The sequence below is a fragment of the Nestor notabilis genome, unplaced genomic scaffold (assembly GCF_000696875.1).
Source record: "Nestor notabilis isolate BGI_N333 unplaced genomic scaffold, ASM69687v1 scaffold1013, whole genome shotgun sequence".
Classification (NCBI taxonomy): domain Eukaryota; kingdom Metazoa; phylum Chordata; class Aves; order Psittaciformes; family Psittacidae; genus Nestor; species Nestor notabilis.
The window spans coordinates 79,132-93,972 of record NW_009923045.1 but is presented as its reverse complement, the minus strand read 5'-3'; the positions used below and the strand labels follow the sequence as shown (position 1 = coordinate 93,972).

The following is a 14,841-nucleotide window of genomic DNA, read 5'->3' as shown; positions in this document are numbered from 1 at the left end:
CAGGAATGTGTTGTCAGTTTCCTACCTGACACGCGACTATGGATAGATGTTAGTAATTTCTGTGAGAAAAGATACTTTCATTTGCAGGGAGAAGGGAAGTTCTACTGAAAGATATACTGATAACATTTCTACTGGTTTTGCTGAAAAAGTTTCAACCAAGGTCAAACGTACTTACTTTGAATCTTATTAGAGGGATTTTGCTGTCTAATCTTGCAAGAGATTCTGATTACCTTTGAGCATGTTATTTCCTTGTCTATGAATGTTCTTCCTGACCATTTACTAACTGAAGCAGGGAAGTATGAGTTCTGGGAATGTGTAGAAAGACACTTGTAACATTTGAATTTTCACTGCTTTAGTTTACTGCTTTTACTCAGCTTTTTGATCTGTTAGTGGGAATGTAAACTCTACATGGTGCAAACTACATAACACAAACTGTGATATTTGGAGGCTATAAAGGGCCCTTATTTGTGGGAATTGACAAATGAGAGATTCAATTTGTATCAGAATGGTGAAGAGATGTAGGTATTAACATCTGGGAGAAAAAGCTCATTAGAAAATTTAAAGGATTATTGTTGAGCATGAACATCTTCTAAAGTTTAGGTAGGCCCTGAGTAACAATTCCTCCTCCTGCTCTCCACTTCCTTCCTGATAGTATAGATCTGTAGGACTGGAGGAACTTTGAGAGGTCACATGGTTCCTTCTTTTGCCAAGAACAAGATCAGTGTCACTGATTGTTGTTCAATCTGTATGTTGCCAGCTCCCATGAGAAAGATCCAAAATGAGCTCGCATCATCTGCTGCCTACCTATGCTTTTAGTTACAAAGTTTTACTTCATAACTAAAATCTGTCTCTTTTGTTGTCATCAGCTAATCAGCTGGTTAATTTTACTTCTGTTTTCAGTGGAGATGGGAAACAACTGATCTATCTTGTGCATGCTGGGAGGCTGTTTCTGTCTCCAATCCTGCAACCCCTTTGTATCAAGGGTCTGCATTAATGGAGATCCACGTGTTTCAAATGAAAAAAAGTAAAAAGTTTTAGTGAGATAACTTGTTTATGTAAGTGATGGAATTGAGAGAATCTTTATCAAGAACGTCATCATGTGTGATTAACCCAAACACTTAGTACTTGAGTCTCTTAAGAAGTGTAGAGCTAAACTGCAATGGTTGCCAGGGTTACAGTGATTGCTATGATTTATGAAACAATCTCTTAGAATGACATCCATCTGTATGAAAGCAGAGACCACACATAATTCACTAACCCTATCTTGACTAACCTGACATTATTGCTTTAAAAATAGTCATGCCAGTAAATAACTTTAAAATGCATAATGTGTATGATGCATAAAATATGAGATCATTAGCTTTTACAATGGCATATGTGACTAGCCGGAGTACCTTTACTAACACTGTTCTGCACGGAGGCTCCTGCAACTACATGGGTTGTTCTTTCAATACATCATGAACAAAACTCACCATGTTCATGGAAACAACTCTTCTTTCTCCCTGGCTTCAACTTGCTCCTTCACTTTTGCAGTCCAATATGTCCTACTTCATGAGCTCATTAATTAAGTTAAAAAGAATGAGCATGTGCCTTTTATCATATTTTTAAGGTCTGTAGAGGTCTCTGTCCCCTAGCAGAGACGCAAAGCATCACCCACTGCATTGCATCAGTAAATGTTGACTTCTGAACATTCTTTTCAAAGGTGGCTTTTAGAGACCTCATGAGGCCTCCTTTTCTAAAATATGCTTTCTAGGCAGCTCTGTGTTAAAACTCTTGTCATGAAGTATTTTCTATTTACAAGTCTTACATAGGTAGTTCTTTAAAAGCTTGAATTGCAATGTTCTTTCCACAGTACACCACAGCAAAAGTGCACCCAGGTCCTTGTGCAAAAGCAATCCACGAGCAGGTTTATCTTTGCCTGAGGCAGGAATAACCCAGACTCTTTTGTCGAGCATATTTTTTATGTGCACTACAGGAACCTTATCCCGTACTACAGTATGTAAAAGTTTTGATTGGACCAGGCCAGTCCTGTTGGCAGATCCCCTCGTGTTGACCAACCAGGTGGCTTTTGATAAATGTGTGTCCCAGTGTTTGAAGGTCCCAGCACCCATTGCTCTCAGTGCAGTCTTTAATGGTCCAATGTATTGTTTGGTTTTTTTTTCTGGAGGCTGGTGAATTATAGGGAATATGATATACCCATTCAATGCCATGCTCTTTGGCTCAATTGTCTATGAGTTTGTTTTGGAAATGAGTCCCATTGTCTGACTCAAGTCTGGGGTACTGTGTCACCATAAAACTTGCTTTTCAAAGCCCAAGGCCACATGTTAGTGTCTGGCTGAAGCTGATGAATGTTTGAGCTGCTGTGGCCCTCTTGACACTTTCTGATGATGGTGCGCTAGCTGGCTCAACTAACCAGGCAGAAAAAGCAGCTCATTTTTGCCTGATTCTACTCACTGAGCAAGATCAACCCCCCTCTGTGGTTGCTGTTGCCATGTAAAGGAAGGGCTGGGGACAGAGGAAGAAGAGTGGGGATCTACTAATCTGGGCTGAGACTGGCTTGAGCTGCTGTGCAAAACAGCACTGATGGCTTTTCAAGTTCTCTGAAATCGCTTGGTAGTTTCAGTCTTGAGATCTTTAACAACAAAATGACGGATTAGGAGCGCTTTCATTCTATCACCCTGCAATTTCTGAGATAATAAGTCTTCATCAAAAATAGTTTTAAAGATCTTTACTACTATACCGCTTGTCTCAAGCTGAAGTCCCAGGCATATTTTGACAGTTTGCCTACTCACTTCTACTTGAAATCATGATAATATCTGGAGAACTCAGGCATATTCACGGAATCTGCCTGCAGAAAACAACTCCAAATTCAAAACAGATATCATATTTCTTAAAAATGAATTCTATTAATTTATGTACCTTTCTGAAAGTGGTAATCAGTCACCTGATTTTAAAAGGCTAAATCAGATTTAGCCTTTTAAAATTCTACAACTTTCTGGTGCTGCAATAGGATTTATTGTCTCCTTCCTTGTAAGCATGTCCATTAAGTTGTAATGTCATTTATTAATATGAATAAGAGATCACTATCCACAACAACAATGGATTCCCTAAATTTCATTGATCAAAGGAAGAAAATTTTACAGCTGTCAAAAAAATGGCCGTACTGACTGTTGTCAGAGAAAGAATTGTGCAGTCTTCTCATTTGTGCTTTGCTAGTCCCATATCTCTTGAGCTATAGCTCACGGGCTTGAACAAATGAAGCTGATGGCAAATACATTCTTTGCATGGACTGCTTACACTCACCTTCCCAAGCAGCCCCTCTCCAGTGTGTGAGACACTTCAAAATCAGAGTACCTGTTATCATTTCCATGGGGGGTTTTGAATGTTTCTTTGTTTCTGACCATCATGTGCTCACTCTCAGTCATTCACCAGCTCAATGCATTAGACATTCTTCTGTTATCAGTTCTAATAGACATGGACATCGTCCTTTGCCATTTCTGGGATGTCTTCCACAGCACAGGAAGTGACACTATGCCTTTGTCTCATACTGCCAGTCATTTCTATGTTAGGTTTGGTACCTTAGAATTTTTGACTAGACAAGAGAGCATCCTTAGTTTTCCTGTTGCACCAGTGTAATGATTTATTTGAATCTGCTGACCCCTGGTAGTCATTCTGCAAATCCCATATATCTCATAGTGGTCATGCAAGAATATTCTATGTTTCCTCCGTGCTCCGATCAAGGGTCTCCCAAGAAAAATTGAGGAAGTGCTTTTGAGTAACTGTGATCTTTCCAGTATAAATGTCTTCTATAGGTTCTTTGAAGCTGGTCACATCTCATTTCCTTTCTGTGTCTCACATCTGTCTTAGAGTACTGCAAGGCTTGCGTCAGCCTTGATTGATGGGGAGATATGAGGGCAAAATGCAAAAAGGGTGGATATCTGGCAAGTAAAAATGAGCTGTCACACAATGTATTTTACTGGGATCAGCTCAGCTGTTGTATCCCAGAGAGGGATGTCTTTCCTGCTCTTGGCAGGATGGTTGGCACTGAAGGATGAGAACCTGAGAGCAGCTGTTGGCCTCACACTCTAAGCCTTAGACTACCCTTGACATGCAAACGTGGGAAGCAAAATAAGACCCCAAATGTGTGTGTCTGTGTATATGCCTACATACACAAATAAACATTTTTCTAAAAGTTTTAAATGCTTAATGATGCACCTGTTGTAGAAGGATTTTTAATGCTACTTGAAGATGTTTATATCAACTTAATGCAAATGTATTCAAACCTTTTAGACAATAAAAAGCACCGTGCAAAGGGATGATCCTTTGAGATCGATGACAAAGGAACATCAGGAAAAGAAATCATCTAACTGCCTCTTTGGCAGAAGCACAACACCGACTGGCAGGAAGACACCTCACCAAGGAAGACTGACCCCTTCTGAACCAGAAAAAGTAAGTCAGTAACAAGATCTATTTAGACTGCCTTTATTTTCTTTTTACTGTACTATTTAGAAGCTGGATTTGGATCCTGATCCCCACATAGCTGTTGCTTGGTCTTCTTTACTTGGTCCTGCAGGATTTTTGCCAGAAATTATCTTAGATACTTTTTATACATATATAACATATAAATATAAAATATATTTGTATATATTTTGCTGTTTGGGCAGCTGCGGGCCAGATCATGGTGAATGCTTTGAAAACTGCACCACTTACCCTCAGAAGAAGTTCAGAGGTGATCCCATTCACTAAGCATAAAGGCATCGCATAGGCTAGCAGCTCCCTGGGCACCAGGGGCTGGGAGCATCAGGGTCTCCCCATGGAGTCTGTCAGAATAGGGCCTATCCCACAGTCCCAGCCAGGGAGGGTGCAGGCTGGGGATGGAAGTCAGGGTCAGGCCAGAATCCCAGTCATCAAAATCCATACTGATGAGACAGCCCATGGGTCAGGGTTGGGATATGGATCAATGCATAGCCAGCCACAGGCATGGCTGCACCAACATGGACTGAGAGTGAGAGCTGCTGAAATGCAGCTCCCAAGATAAGGGATGGGGTGGGAGGAAGGGGAATGGATCTGTCTGAGGCTTCTTCCAGCTCTTCCTCTCACGTCTCTTTCCACAACAGTCTGAACCAAGATTAGGCACTGATACCTTGTCCGTGTACAGACATCTAAACTTCTAGAAGTGCACTGTGGCCATGTCACTAATAGCTCCCATGCTACAGTGAAGCATGGCTGTATGTCAGGACATCTCCATTTTGCTTCAGGTTGTACATCAACCCTCTCCTGCTGGAAGAAGAATAAATGACAGGAAATCACCTGGAGCTGTCTCACACCTGAGTGTTGGTTTTAAGGAGCCTAACTCATCTTCCTATGTAAAAGGTAATATTTGTGGGAAATTTCTGCCTACTTAGAGTGGTCTACAAATGACTTGGAGGCATTAGACCACAACTCTTGGCTCATGGGCAATATGTTGTCACTAAAACTCTCTTATGATTCTTAGAAGGATTATGAAAATTTTATTTTACGAGACAGACAGAGCAGGTTGTGCTGTTGCCTGCTTACTCACTGAGTTTGTTGTCCTGGAAACCCAGAAGATGAGAGAACAGATGTGGTCTGCACTTCACTTTGGCCAAGGACAAAGCACCTTTGAGAGGGTGGTCAAGCTGTTAGCAAACATTATCAGTATAGGAAGCAAGGTTTTGCAAGAATCTGAGAGCTAGCATCTTAAAAAAAATCTTCTGAGATAAGCATGGAAACATGATTCAGTAATTTTCATATGATTTCAGTGACCCCTTTTGCTTTCCTTTTTCTTACAGGCAGGTCTTTACCCATTTCATATAGCTCAGAAGACATGCTACTCTCACACAAGCACAGCAATGACACTTGCAGCTTTGCACCCAGCAGTAACAATGAAGAAACAGAGGTATTTCACCTTGTAACTCTATGAAATAATTCAGTGAGTCTGTGACCTTAGTTTTTGTATATAGCATACTAACTCCCATCCAGCAGTAAAAGGTATTCACCTGGTTTTATTTTCTTGCTTCTACTCATAAGTACAATCTTAAAAACAACATTGCAATATCTTACAAAAAATATAGTAGATTTCTTTATCACGATGTTCCTGCACAACTGTTGAACATTAATACTTATGTTGCTAGTTATCTTTTTTATTTTTGCTCAGAAAGGAGAGACTCTTAATCTTATAAAGACAGAAAAATCTCTAAAACCTCAGAATAAAGTGGCTTTTGTGACCACACAGAGGAGAAGTGACATAACTGCATATGACAGCAAAGTACCTACAGACAGTTCTGCTTTTGTGGATGCTGAAGCAAAGGTTTGAGCAACTTATAATTCTGGTTCTTATATGATCAGCAACTGTCTTCATTCCATTTGTGATCTGAAAATCCTGAATAGCCTGTAAGTTACACAGTTAACATTACATATAGCTAAGAACCATGTAAGTTGTTTTGGAAGAGAGGATTTAGCTAATACAGGTACATTTATTTCAAATCAGTAACTCTATTTAGAGGCAGTCCCATTCTTTGTTCTTGTGTTTATTCTCTCCATTTCCTATAGTATAGTTTCATCAGAATCCACACTTGTCACCTCATTTTTGGACTTTCTCTATGCTATCTTTTTCTTTGCTAAATGAAGCTAACTGGTGTTAATGTGCAACCTTTCTAGTTATGATTAAAAGATCAAAATTGATTACAAATGCAAGGCAATACCAGAAAGAAGGGCAGCTTTCCTCTGTGTGTGTGAAAGTAAATATGAGTTTTGCACAGTTGGTTAAAATTAATGAAAATATTTTTAAAACATTTTTTTTTATGTAACACTGACTATGATGTTTTCATAATATAGCCTCCAAAATCAGTATTATCTAGAAGGTCAATCCTACATCAAGAAAGAAGAAAAAGTGAGGAAGAGGTGCAGGAAAAAATAGAGTATCGTGATGGAAAGGTGAGATAAAATAAGATGCAAAAATACTTGAAGTGATCATCAATAGGACTGCAGTACAAATGGGAATCACTGCTTCAAGTAGCCATAGACAATTATGTCTTCAATTAACTGCCTGTTCCTTAAAGGAGACCTGAAATGTAAAGTTCACATCATGAATGACAGGAAATATCTATAGCTGATGGACTGAATATCAAGTAAATTAATTGTTTTCTTATTTCCTACATGGATTTGCTCTGTGAATTTCACCAAATCCATTCATTTTCTCTATCTCAGTTACGGGCTGGGAGGAATTATATGTTTAACAATAGAAATTAAAATGTACTAGTGGGGTAGTGATGGGGTTTGGTAGCGCAAGATTAAAAGCCATTCTTTTCTTTCCTTGGATGGGAATCTAATGGTAGTGAGATGTGCCAGCTGGACACACCACTGTGGGAGAAGCCTTTCCTTATACACAGGTGGATATGCCAGGAGTAGCATTAGTGGAGTTGGGCTCGATGCAGCCTGTCCTGTTTGCTCACGCCACCTGTCAAAATTCCCAGTGATTCCCCAGCTGCATCTGGAGATTGCTTCAAACTGCCCCTTTTCCTGAAGGCCCATAGCTCAGCTTGGCAGCTGGTTTCAACCCTTTCCTGGAAGTCCCTGTTTTCCAGGAAGGGATGAGCAGGCAATTTCTGCTGGCTTCCCACTGTGTCCCTCAACTCCTTGCCATGAAGCTAGACAATTTGTTTCTGAGTGGCCATGTAACCTTTACTGCACAGCACCTCATGTGCTTTGACTTCATTAATATTAAATGCTCTATGTGTCTGAAGGTAGAAGAGGTGCTTACTGATGGACGTCGAATCATCACTTTCCGCAATGGTACTAAAAAAGAGATCAGTGCTGATAAAAGGACGATGACATTTAGCTTTTTCAATGGAGATGTAAAGAAGATCATGCCAGATCAAACAGTGGTGTGTAACTTGGTTTTTCCTTTAAGTAAAATAAAATTATTAAGTGATTTTCCAACAATGTCATATCATTTACCTTGATCTATCAGTTCTGGGAGAAACTGGTGAGGAAGGGTGTTGGTTTAACAGCCCTGAGCAGTGAAACTGCTTCATCTATAAGGACAAAAGTGGAGGTGAAAGCAGCTGGCAAGCAAGGAACAAGCAGGTAGCTGGTTAAGCAGATTAAAGGAGACTGAAGGAAGGCAAAGGGCACAGGCAGCCAACTGAATCAAGGACTGGTTTTTGTATGTTTGTAAGGCAGGTAGCATAGGGGGTGCTTCCCTCTGGTATTATGTAAATATAAATGGTTAAAACTAGTGTGAGCTAGAGTGGAAATAAGTGAGGCCTTGGCATCAGCAGAACTATTTTAAATCAATAGTGCATGGCTAGGAGCCGAAGCAAAGAGGTGGGAAGATGATTTTCATGCATGCACTGTTCTCTTGTATGCTGCAGAGATGAAAGAAGCATCATCTAGACACAGCCATGAGGAGGGGGGTGAATGAGAGGAAGGAACAGCAGTACAAAAATAGCTACATTTTTGTCAGAGGCAGAAAATGACCTTGAAATTACCTTTTTAAGATGGGTTATTTTTAAGCACATTTTTATGGTTGAATCTGCTTATGCAAATATTCTGAGCATGCTACAAACACTTCACTCTCCTTCCAGATTTATTATTATGCAGATGCACAGACAACCCACACTGCTTATCCAGATGGCCTGGAGGTGCTGCAGTTCCCTAATAATCAGATAGGTATGCAAGAGCTGATAAATGTGAACTATACATGCAGGAAGGTTTTTATTATGAAAGTGTTGTCTGATTCTGACTCCAGCAGATCGGGTGTTTTCTTCTCATTTTGCTTTGCCTTTTTATTTCTCTTCCAGTATGTTCCATCAATTTACTGCACAGTTTCCTCCTACAAAAGAAAGATAATAATGGGTTGTAAATGCTCTTTTTCTAATTTTGATTATCTGAACATTCAATTCTTTGATTTGTTTAGCAGTACACTGGATATCATTTCCAATCTCATTAAAATGTCCCCAAAAATTTTATCTAGCCCTATGTAAAGAAACATGGAAGAATACCAGACAGACTTTTTACATCTTCTTTTCCACAGAAAAGCATTATCCTGATGGCACAAAAGAAATTGTGTTCCCAGATTCCACAGTGAAATGCCTCTATAGCAACGGATTCAAGGAAACTATTTTCCCAGATGGTACAGTAGTAAAAGCAGAAAAGTAAGTCTCATGTTAGTGACAGGTACCAGGCACTGGACACAGGTACAAAGATACTGACATTTAAAACTCTGTCTGGATTCTGCATGGCTGGGAAATTTCCACATGAAGGAAGAAAGGATTTGGAAGATAATGAGGGATTTGCTACAATGAGGCACTGAAAATTGTTCACTTCCACCTTGGATGATAGGTGACTGTGCAATTTTCCTCATTTAGTTCCATGTAACTTTACACCGGCCAGGGTTGCTGGGAACTCACCAGCCGCCTGTGTTAGCTATGTGGTACTGAAGGACTCAGGATGAGGACTCCTGAGCTCTATTCCTAGCTTTTTGTCTGTCTTTCTGATCTTGGGCAAGAGATAATCATGCATTATCTCTCTATTCCTCCATATAAAATGAGGAAAAACAACAAAAAGACTTTCTGACACGACTCTTCTGGGCTTAGAGAGGATCCTGTTGTAAAATAGATTTCCTGCTTGCAAAACGCCTGAGATCCCTTCATGAAGTCATGTAAAAATGCAGATCTCACAATGTATTAGGTATTATTCTATGCACTGAAGTACTTTGTATTGAAATTTTATTGTGAGATCAGATCTCATGCCATCCCATGTAAATTCTGAGGTGAATTATAGCCTACCTGAGAAAGTTCCCACTTGACATTATTTTCCACTTTCATTGTGTCACATTAGACAGCTCAGTGAGATTAATAACAGACAGTACCTTCTCACCACTTCGTTCGTTGCTATTTCTTTCAGGAATGGAGATAAAATAGTGGTATTCAGTAACGGCCAAAAGGAGATTCACACTGTGCAGTTCAAGAGGCGGGAATACCCAGATGGCACTGTGAGAACTGTGTACTACAATGGCAGACAGGAAACCAAGTACTCCACTGGACGAGTTCAAATCAAAGATGAGGAGGGTAATATCATCCTAGATAAGAAGTGATTCCTCTCCTCAAGGGGCTGCACTCTACGTAAGTTAGCTCAACCCATTTTCTTGGCAGGTCAGAACTGATAGGAAGATTTAAACCTTGTGAAAATGAACGGATGGAGCTGTAGGGCTGAAATCCACTTTGTCTCAGTGACTGGTGCTTAGTTCGGAATAAACTTATCCAAAAGAAATGTCTCTTGGGTGAGACTTGCAGGAGATGCAGTCATGTCCTCTTTGTATATGTAACACTAAAATAAATGCCCATAGTATTTCTCATCAAAGTCTTTGTTTCATTATATTGATCACACTTACCCTTGTTTCTCTGCTAGTTAGTTACGAAAGTGACTACAACAAAGGATCATGGCCTAAGAACCTCAAATCTACAAAGCTTTCTGAATTTTAGATAAGTGTTGCCTTATGCCAAGTAAAACAAATCTATGTGTTGGTTGGTTGGTTTTTTTTTTTTTCTCAGTTAACCATCACAAAAAATGTAGAAGCGATTAAAGTTTTCAATTTGTCTGGATTCTTTGGAGCAGAAGATCCCAGCATGTATCAGGCCTTATCATGAGCTGTTTGTTAAACCAAAACCTGATCAGGAGTTGAGTGAACAGTCACAGCTCTGAATGTTCCTTCTAACCTAAATTATTAAATTATTATATGATGATAATCTAAGAACTCTGTCTCATGCATTCGAAGACAAAATATAATGTTTATTCCATCCTGGTCATTACTCCGGATGAAATACCCCTTTCTTCTTCCTCCAGCAGTCTTTCCTCAGACCTCCTTTGTGTCGCTTTGTATTTGAATTAACCTCTCCTGCTCCTGCCTTTATTCTTCCAGTAATGCAAAAATATTTCTGGTCAGTGAATCTTTCCATCTTTAAGGCTCTTTGAATGGCACTCGATACCCAGGGGGATTAATCATTTATCAGATGCTGCTATCAAATGCTTTCCCTACAGACTGCCTGTCCATCATCTGTCTTGAATTTTTCTGAGGCACTGAAGCATTTCCCCTGTAGAGCTCAGCTCATTACCTGCCTATTGACTGAGATGACCAATTATCTCCTTATGCCCTCCATCAATTCCTGTAACAACACACTTTCATAGCATGCTGCTTTAGCCACTTCTCACACCTAAGTGCAAAATAATTTCAAGATTATGGAATTGCTTTTTCTTCTCTTCCATTTCCAGTGGGCCAGACTACCAATGAATCACCATTCAAGTTACAGAGCATCTTTGGAAGAAAAAGATTGAATAGAGCAAGAAGTGTTGCTAATATTGATCATCATACACATGCTTCAGTTTATGAATTTAATTATGATGCTGGGAAAATCCATGCAATTTGATGTTGGCTGGTGTGATAATAAAATGCATTGTTTTCTTTTATTCCTGTGTAACAAAGGAACAATTTTTAAACCTGTGTTTTTCTTTAGTGAAATATTTAGTATATGTTATGTGCTTTGTGAAAGGAAACTCTAATTAAAATAAATCCAAGATATCATTCTTTTCCGTGTGTTTCAGTAAAAATTTCAATTCAGTGCTGCATTCAGTGCTGACCAAAACAAATATATGCTGACTTTTTTCTTAATTAACCATGCTGAAAAAAAAAGGATTGTGATTAATGTTTTCAGTTTGTCTGGGAAGCTAGAAGTGATACGAGTGTCTTCTAGAGGACCACTGTTCTTGTTTCCAGGAATTCCTTTTAACAAAAGGTCCCTGTTCACCAGTTAATATGCTGACATTCTCTTTGTTTCTATAGTAATACAGAAAACAGGCTTTGTTTGCAGCTTTTAGCCTAAAATCACTGTTTGTCACTCAAAAATCTGTGTATATAATCCCTTCTAATTGTAAATTAAATAAGGAACAATTTTGTTTGTATCCTGCTTGATCCTTGCTTTGTTAAACACTCTCAACTGTACTGCATTCATCAGCATAATGAATGCACACATCAGCAAGGTGTTTCCACACGTGCACTGCTGCATACATAGTTTTAGAGACTGACTTGCACATATCGCATGTGCATTACACCTGTGTAGGTCAAATTATTCCAGAATCAAAATGCTTCCTGCAAGTACAGTTCTACTTTCTGGCAAATCAGTGGCAACCTTCCATTGGTGAAAACAAAGAGTGAGACTATTGAGGATTTCACAGTACTTCTGCTAACCTGTGCCTGGCCATTGCTTTTACCAAGACGTGTTTTGCAAGTGATTGATACTTTATAGCATAATAGCAAAGGGATTATTGAAATAAGGGGCAAAAATTTGGCTTGAAAAGGAGGAGACAGAAAAAACATCTACATAAACGACAAGTTCTGTTAAGCAAATTATAAATGGGAGTCCTTTACAGACCACTTATGACACTCCACATTGTTTTTCACAGGCTGATCCTCAGACCCTATCTCCTCCACCTTCCACTTGCATTAGTTAACCAGAAGCAGTAATGGCTCTACCATCCATAGCTCCAAGTTGTAGGAACGCAAACAATCCAAATTAAGTGTGACTGCATACATAGTTAAACAGTAGCAAACAGGTACCTACTTTACTATGTTTTTTGTCCTAGAGAGTGAACAAATCTTTATGAGTCCTTCAGGGAGATGGAACACAGGTTGGAAATGCCACTTCTCATCTTTCCACGGGTTTTCTGGCATTAGTGGAAGCATGCTACAGCCAGGATTTGGCCTCAATTTTAATTCAGATTTAGAATACGCTGTGACTTCTGAACAGTGTTACTTCCATTCAGACAGCTGGGGGCAGCAAAGATGTGCAAGGGAAGAGAAGTCTTTTGCCCGTCATCTAGAATGCTTCACTTTAGTGTAGGTATTTTTCCATGCACATCTGAGCACCAGTTTTATCGCAAGCATAACAAAGCTGCCTAACCACTGTACTCTCAGGTGGCATTTTTGAGGATGTTTTGAGAAATGCAATTCTCCTTTTTTATCCTGGGATTTCTTTAATATTGCAAGAAGTCCTTTAAAAGGTTATTACTTTATTTTTTAAAAAATAATCTCTCATGGCAACTGATAAATAACAATTTTCAAGTTGTGTATTGTTTGACATATCTTTCTAATACAATTTCAGTGTACGTCTACCTCCTTCCAGCTGAAGTTGTCATGATATATCTATATAACCTAATGTCATGAAGTTACACAGAAGTTAAATAGCCTACCCTTTTCTTTGTGTTCTGCTGATTAGATGGTAACTGTTTGCTCACTAGTTTGTTTATTTCCTTATGATGCTCTTTATATCTGTGTTTTCACTCGCAGCTTGAAGTGCAGCTTCTTTGAAAGGAAAAATAAGTACACAATCTTCTACATGAGGGATAGGCCTCTGTTTTTTACTAGAGAGAATATAGAGGTATGTGGTAAACCTGTAGTTGCAGAAGTCAGATGTAGATAACCAGAGGCTGAGTTGGGCAGAATTGTGTGCAGAATGCCCAGCTCCTGGGAACTGGTTATTTTTAGTTTCAGCTTTTGCTTGGGAGGGTATCTTCGGCATGCTCATCCTTTCCTGCAGCTGAAAAGTCAGCATTTTTCCTGGATGTGCTCTGGCAGTTTTCTTGGTCATGGTAGCCACCTTTCAAATTGATCCTCTTGCAGCCTGCAGGGCAGGTTGTACAGAAGAAGCAGCAGTCCATTTAGCCACTTTTTTGCAAGCAAGGAAACCTGCAGTCTCCTCGGTGGCACTCTCACCAGCTGTGCTCCAGGGCATCCACCTTCTGCCTGCCTTTATCCTAGACTCTTGGTTTTGCCTCAAAATGTTGATCTGCTTGTAGTTCAGCAGTACAACAATATCATGAAGCAGTTTTCTTTCCACAGTGTCATTAGTGGAACAGTCTAAACACAATTCTGGACTGTAGTTGACTTCCAGAAGCCACAGCTTGAATTTGCCATCAATCTGGATGTCAAAGCCAAAGACCTCAAAGCAATTGGAGGCCACTGGTAAGGGTGTTATGGCAAGCAGGGTGAGAATCACTGTGTTACTGATCTGCCCGTGGACCATATCATCAGCCCCAAATACTCAAAAGTAAGAATGAAATTTGCTGAAGGTCCATTTGCAGACACAGCAAATCCCTTCTTTATATATTTAGATTTCAGTGTTATTCTTTCTCACAGTTTTGATTTCCTGAAACCCCACAGATCTGTGCCCTGAGGATTAGGTTCCATGTTCAGAACAGAGAGTGTAATGGACAAGAGAAGGGTTTGCTGAGGATCATCCCAACATAGCATTAATAAACCGATCTCTACCTCCTCTCTGAAAGTAACAAGGAAAAGAAATACAAAATGGGCAGAACACATGCTACACAAGAGTCCTTCATACCCTATTACCAGTGACATTCTTGCTCTTTCTTTTCAGGCTGAGTTTTAGATTCCAGAATGAGTAGCCTCTGCCTTTCAAACTACAGAAACCAAGGGAACATGTCACATTGCAAAGTACTCTATTCAGTCTGTAGCTGACTTGGCCAGGGACACTTTTTCTATGGAAAAATTACAGTTTGTTGAAATAGGAAGCTTTTTTCCAGAGAACAAAAGTAATCTTTTGCCAGCTTTTTTATTTCATCTGAATTTTCTTGTTTTGAAATTGTTACAATATCTTATTTTAATTTTTTTAATTACAATGGTTCTGATTTTTTAAATGCTAGTTTAGTTTTAAAACGAAAAGACCAAATGTGGAATTAATTATTAAAATGTAAATTAACATAATTCACAAGTTTTGCAAGTCACAAAACCATTTAAGATTCTCA

At 39.3% G+C, this 14,841-nt stretch overlaps 2 protein-coding genes across 2 annotated transcripts in view; one reads left to right on the top strand and one right to left on the bottom strand.

Annotated features, from left to right (window-relative positions):
- The window catches only part of LOC104403679 (centromere protein J-like), a 31,220-nt gene extending 21,103 nt beyond the window's left edge, over positions 1 to 10,117 (top strand). The window contains exons 10-15 of the mRNA XM_010011912.1: positions 6,176 to 6,328; positions 6,856 to 6,954; positions 7,764 to 7,904; positions 8,607 to 8,691; positions 9,056 to 9,176; positions 9,928 to 10,117. Of these exons, the coding sequence (XP_010010214.1) occupies positions 6,176 to 6,328; positions 6,856 to 6,954; positions 7,764 to 7,904; positions 8,607 to 8,691; positions 9,056 to 9,176; positions 9,928 to 10,117 (789 nt within the window). The remainder of the gene's footprint in view (positions 1 to 6,175; positions 6,329 to 6,855; positions 6,955 to 7,763; positions 7,905 to 8,606; positions 8,692 to 9,055; positions 9,177 to 9,927) is intronic.
- A 3,125-nt stretch (positions 10,118 to 13,242) lies between these two features.
- TTLL2 (tubulin tyrosine ligase-like family, member 2) lies at positions 13,243 to 14,177 on the bottom strand (the record flags this gene model as incomplete). Its single annotated transcript, XM_010011911.1, is given in 2 exon segments — positions 13,243 to 13,331; positions 13,334 to 14,177. Coding segments are annotated over 2 exon segments (933 nt in total), but the record flags the coding sequence as incomplete, so codon positions are not given.
- Positions 14,178 to 14,841: the final 664 nt, after the last annotated feature.